At 33.8% G+C, this 6,229-nt stretch overlaps 1 protein-coding gene across 1 annotated transcript; it reads left to right on the top strand.

Moving 5' to 3' along the window:
* LOC116118321 (receptor-like protein EIX2) lies at positions 1–3,003 on the top strand. The gene is made up of 3 exons (XM_031404311.1): positions 1–532; positions 656–748; positions 878–3,003. Exons 1-3 carry the CDS (start codon positions 1–3, stop codon positions 3,001–3,003), a joined length of 2,751 nt encoding a protein of 916 aa, XP_031260171.1.
* The last annotated feature ends 3,226 nt before the right edge of the window (positions 3,004–6,229 follow it).

Genomic DNA, 6,229 nt, shown 5'->3' with positions numbered 1-6,229 from the left:
ATGAGCATTTTTCTTGCCTTTCTTTTCATTGCCACAACACTCAACATTAACTTCTGCGGAGGAAGCTCTTACCGGGGTTGCATTGACAGTGAGAGACAATCTCTTTTAAGGTTCAAGAAAGATCTGATAGATCCTTCCAACCGGCTTGCCTCTTGGACTTCTGGTCATGTAGATTGCTGTACATGGTCTGGCATTTTTTGTGACAACTTGACGGGCCATGTCCTTGAGCTAAAACTTACAACTCCTCCGTTGGAAGGTAATGGACCTGTTTCTGAAGATGCTGCTGAATCATTTTCCAGGTCAAAGCTGGGTGGTAAGATAAATCCCTCTTTGCTTGATTTAAAGCATTTGCGCTCGTTGGACTTGAGCTATAACAATTTTGATGGTCAGATTCCAATTTTTCTTTGTTATATGCACAATTTAAGATACCTTGATCTTTCTCATAATCTTTTCCAAGGTATAATTCCTCACCAGCTAGGAAACCTCTCTAATCTGCAATATCTTGCCCTCGATGGAAATTTAGGTATAATTCCTCACCAGCTCGGGAACCTCTCTAATCTGCAATATCTTTCCCTCGATGGCAGTTTAGGTAAAATTCCTCACCAGCTCGGAAACCTCTCTAATCTGCAATATCTAGCCCTCGGTGGCAGATTAGATGTTGACAATTTAGGGTGGTTATCTAGTCTTTCTGTGTTGAAATACCTTCTGTTGTATAGTGTCGATCTCAGCGAATCCTTTGATTGGCTGCATGTGATCAATACACTCCCTTCTCTAGTAGTGTTAGAATTGAGATATTGTGGAATCCATCACTTTCCTCAACAAGCCATTGTAAATTTTTCGTTTCTTGAGGACCTTGATCTGAGTCATAATCATTTTGAAGGTCCAATTCCTTATGGACTTCAAAACTTGACCTCCCTTAAATATCTTGATTTGTCTGACAATAATTTCAATTCTTCAATACCTAATTGGTTTTACAGACTTAGCCGTCTCCAGAGACTTTTTCTTCATGATAATTGGTTGAAAGGCACATTAAGGATTTTGGGAAATCTGACATCTATAGAAGAGCTTGATCTCTCATCAAATGGATTTGAAGGTGGAATCCCAAAATCAATGGGACAACTTTGCAACTTAAAGTCAATCACTATCTCATCTGTCAATTTAAGCCAACCAATATCTGATGTCCTTGATATTTTTTCTGGATGTGTTTCAGACGTACTAGAGATTTTGGAATTGCATGAAAGTCAAGTTTTTGGTCAATTTCCTGATAGACTTGGACAATTTAAAAAGTTAAGTAGTCTTCATCTGTATGGCAATTCTATTTCAGGTTCTTTTCCATCGTCTTTAGGAGAACTAACGTCACTCCAATTTTTTGATATTAGCCATAACAAATTGAATGGAACTATTTCTGAGTTGCATTTTTCCAATCTGACAAGATTATTAGAATTTGCAATATCTAGAAATTCATTAATGTTCCATGTCAGTCCTCATTGGGTTCCTCCTTTTAAACTTGAATCTCTAGGATTAGCATCTTGTCATTTAGGACCTAAATTTCCATTGTGGCTTCGTTCACTAAAGCATTTAAAATATCTTGACATATCCGATTCAAGAATTAAAGATGATATCCCAACTTTTTTATTCAAAATTCCTTTCCTTACTATAAATCTCTCTCATAACCAAATATATGGGCAGATTCCAAATTTAACAGAGTCAACTCAACTTCAAGTGCTTGACTTGAATTCAAATAATTTATCAGGTTCAATGCCTCTTTTACCTTTCAACTTGCATCTACTTGATCTTTCCAACAATGTTTTGTCAGGCTCAATTTTCCATTTCTTGTGTCATAAGATGAACGAGTCAAAGCCCATGATGCAAATTCTCATCCTTAATAACAACTTTTTGTCAAAAGTTATACCTGATTGTTGGATGAATTTGAAAGGCTTAAAAGTCTTGAATTTAGGTAACAATAGATTCACTGGTAAGCTTCCAGCTTCTATTGGGACTTTAAGTTCTCTTGAATGGTTAAACCTTCGCAAAAACAACTTTTTTGGAACAATTCCTGTGTCACTCAAAAATTGTACACAGATGGTGTCGCTTGATTTGGGTGAAAATGAGTTTGTTGGAAATCTCAAGGTGTGGGTTGGAGAGAAATTTTCAGGAATGAAGATACTCAACCTTAGATCAAATAAGTTTTCTGGCCATTTACCAAAAGAACTTTGTAATCTTCGTTCTCTGCAAATCTTAGACCTTGCAGATAACAACTTCTTTGGAACCATACCAAGATGCATCAATAACTTCAGTGCCATGAAGACAAAGAGCTCTAATGAGGAAAACAATATGAATTATGAACCTGATGCATATTATGGTTCAACATATTTGGAGAGTGAACTACTTGTGAAGAAAGGTCAGATGGTTGAATACAACACAATTCTGAAGTTCGTGAGAGTTATAGACCTTTCAAAAAATAATTTCTCTGGAAAGATTCCCATGGAAGTGACAAATCTTTCGGAATTGCAGTCATTCAACCTGTCACACAATGATTTTACTGGAAGAATTCCGGAGAACATTGGTGCTATGAGATCTCTAGAGTCTATCGATTTCTCTAGAAATCAACTTTCAGGTGAAATCCCAGAAAGCCTTTCAAATTTGACGTTTTTGAGTAACTTGAACTTATCCAACAACAACTTGACCGGAAGAATTCCTTCAAGCACTCAATTACGTGGTTTTGATGCATCATGTTTTACTGGAAACCAACTTTGTGGACCTCCACTTCCTAATAGTTGTACTGTGACTATTCCAACACTCAACAATCAGAACAGAGGAGAGAAAGATGGTAATGAAGATGAAGTGAACTGGTTCTTTGTGAGCATGGCACTTGGATTTATTGTGGGATTCTGGAGCTTTATAGGTTCTCTACTCATTAGCCAAAGATGGAGGTACTTGTATTGTCAATTCTTGAATAGCCTTCAGGACAAACTAGGCAGTGTTGTAAGAAAATGTTACTAGAGTAGTTTTTTTTCTCTCTCCTATTTTTTTTTTTTTTTTTTTTTTTTTTTTTTTTTTTTTTTTGGTCATTTGGAGCTTACTTTGTATGTACCAAAAAAGGATGTGAGTAATGGTTTGAACGTTTGTCATGAAATGATATTTGCTATTATTTTTACAACCAAAAAGATTATGTTAATGCATTCATTGCTTTAATACATTGACCAGTGACTAGAATTGTTGTAGAATGGTTAAATTTTTTGTTTTGATAGGGCATGCAAAAATTGAATAGATTACATAAATATTAATAAATAAAAATTTAGAGGCAAAATCTAATAACAATGGTAGATAAAAAGTGAATATCTATCTAAAGGAAGAGTAATATTACTCTTACAAAGTTTATATACAAAATTAAGTATATAAAATGAAGATATATATATTGACATTGATCTATCTCCCTTTAATGAGTTTACTTTACATTTTCACTCTCCGAACCTTAATACAGCACATCACTTTGTATACTAGACATAAAAGAGAAAATCTAGGGTTGTCTATGACAATGTAGTAAACAATTCACAAAACAGAGATAGATATTTGAAAATCCAATACATTTAGAATAGAGCTTCATAATAGACGTAAAAATAACAATTATCAAATAATCCAAAAAAAAAAAAAAAAAATTATTAATGCTATGCATTTTCAACGCAGCTTAACCAATAAATGATCTGAATTTTGCTTAGGTAAAGATTAGATCGTGAGAGGATCCTACTTCATAATAATTATCTGATCATTAAGGATCTGATTTAATCATTAATTTATTTAATTATTTAGTTTTTCTAGGACATGGCATCTTTGATTCATTCTGGTGAAACAATGCACTGGTAGTGGGAAACTTAAGAGAACACTAATATATATAATCTACTTGCAGTTCAATCACTGTTGATGGGAGACTTGTATAAATTATAAAAGTCTATAATTTTTCTACTAATGAAATTATTTGCTATGTTCCAAATTTGGAGTCTAAGATATTCATCAAAGCTGTGTTTGCATATTAAAGTGAAATTCTTTTAATTTCTCAAATATTTTGGAAAATAACCACAAAAGAGTGCTTCTGAAACTTATATTTTCCAATATTTTCAGTAAATATATACTCCTGTTCAATTTTTCATATGATTTTACTGCATAAATTTTGCATTTGATTGTCTTATTTGTATGGGATATTTTAGTCTTTTGACAATTTTTCCACTATCAACTAACCGGAATTAATTATTGTCTGTTAATTTCAGGACTATTTTGCAGGTGACAAATCGAAGTATCCTGAATTGTTACTTTCCTACCGTTCAAAAGAAGTGTGGCTTTATTACAAAAATTTGGGCTCCGTTTGGTTCATTATTCTGATAGTTTTTAGAATAATCTTTTGAAAAAAGTTAAATTGGGTGGGTATTACGATGTAGAATTTGAAAATTAACAAAAATATCCCCTATGTTTGTTTATTTACTAAACACCCCTATAATAAAATATTAAAAGTTAACAAAAACACCCCCAACCCACCCATTAAATACGGACAGCCAGCCACCACCGCCGAAGGGTGGCCAGAGTATTTTTGCAATTTCGAAAAAAAGTATTTGGGGGTGTTTAGTTAAATTAACAAATTTAGGAGGTTTAAAAGAAATTGAAAAATGTAGAATAATATTTTGGGAATAATGACATTTTACTGTTTAACTTTTTTGGGAATATTAATAATAGTATTCCCAAAACCGAACCAAACGAAGGCTTATTGTTCAACTATTGTCGATATTTAAAAAATTATATTTTAATTATCACTAAACTATGAAAATAATAAACATTGACATAAAAATATGTTGAAATTTACAGGTTGTCCAGTTTAGAAAACGTAAGTTCTAAAGTTACTAGAACATTCACAGCAAGCTAGAAATATAAAGAAATAAGAGCATACACACATATTTATAGTGGTTTAGTAATCAGATTGATTACCTACACCATTCTTCAGGGTAGTAGAAAACATACACTATGAAAAGAAACCTTACAGAGTTTGTGAGTTAGTTTTACACCAAGAATCCAATGACAACTCCCCTCTATAATCACCACAGATTGCTCCCATGTGTCTAACGCCTATCACACACAAATACAACATTAATAAGTAATTTATACAAGAAGAAAGAATAAAAATTAGTTAAAAGAAATCTTATCACAATCGTCAATCTCACCATGTGAACACCAAAGCTCCACCTTGATGATTCCCTCAACAACTTTCTCTCTTTTGTAACCAGGAGAGAACAATCTAGAGAACAAACAAAAGGTGTCGACCTAAGGCACAAACAAAATATCCCAAATAATAATTTCCAGTAGTGTCCCTTCCTTTCTTCTAAATTACCTCTGACCAAAGTATAAAAACTTTGACTCCACATAAGCATAAAATGGATGCCATATCAGCACAAATCTCCACCTTGGCATCTGATTTCTTCATCCCATATTGCCTTGAAAATTTCCTTCATTCTTACTCAATCTGGAGCAGGCTCTTGAAGAGCCTTAGTTTATCTAAAGTAACAACTTTGGTAAACATATCTGTTGGATTCTCTTTCCCAATAATCTTCCCCACCTTACTAACCTTTTCTTCAATCATATCTCTGATGAAGTACAGCCTCACGTCAATGTGTTTGGATCGTTCATGAAAGGTTTGGTTTTTGCATAGGAATATAGAATTTGGCTATCACTCTTGATTGGAACCTAAGCCTGATTGAATCCCAACTCACTAAGCATTCCCTTAAGCCAAATTGCTTCATTGGCAGCTTCTGTAAACGCCACATACTCAGCTTTTGTAGTTGATAGAGTCACAATAGCCTAAAAATTAGCTTTCCAACAAACCAGATTATTCCATAAAGAGAAAGCAAAGCCTGTCATGGATTTCCTATTATCAGGATTTCTAGCATAATTAGCATCTACACACCCCACAATGAAATCCAGCAAGTTTTTCTCTTTACTATACACAATTCATGTTGACATTGTTCCCCCAATATACCTTAGGATCCATTTCACTGCTTCCCAGTGAGGTTTTCCAAGATTACTCACGAATCTGCTAACATAGCTTACTACAAAGGCTAAGTCAGGCCTTGAACAGACCATAAGATACATTAGACTTCCTGTTGCATTAGCATAAGGGGTATTAATCATTTCCTTTCCCTTATCCTTTGAACTAGGACATTGATTAAAGCTTAATTTAATATGTTGG

Source organism: Pistacia vera, unplaced genomic scaffold (assembly GCF_008641045.1).
Source record: "Pistacia vera cultivar Batoury unplaced genomic scaffold, PisVer_v2 Contig840, whole genome shotgun sequence".
Lineage (NCBI taxonomy): Eukaryota > Viridiplantae > Streptophyta > Magnoliopsida > Sapindales > Anacardiaceae > Pistacia > Pistacia vera.
The sequence above is the reverse complement of the archived record's forward strand: the minus strand, read 5'-3'. Positions and strand labels throughout refer to the sequence as shown.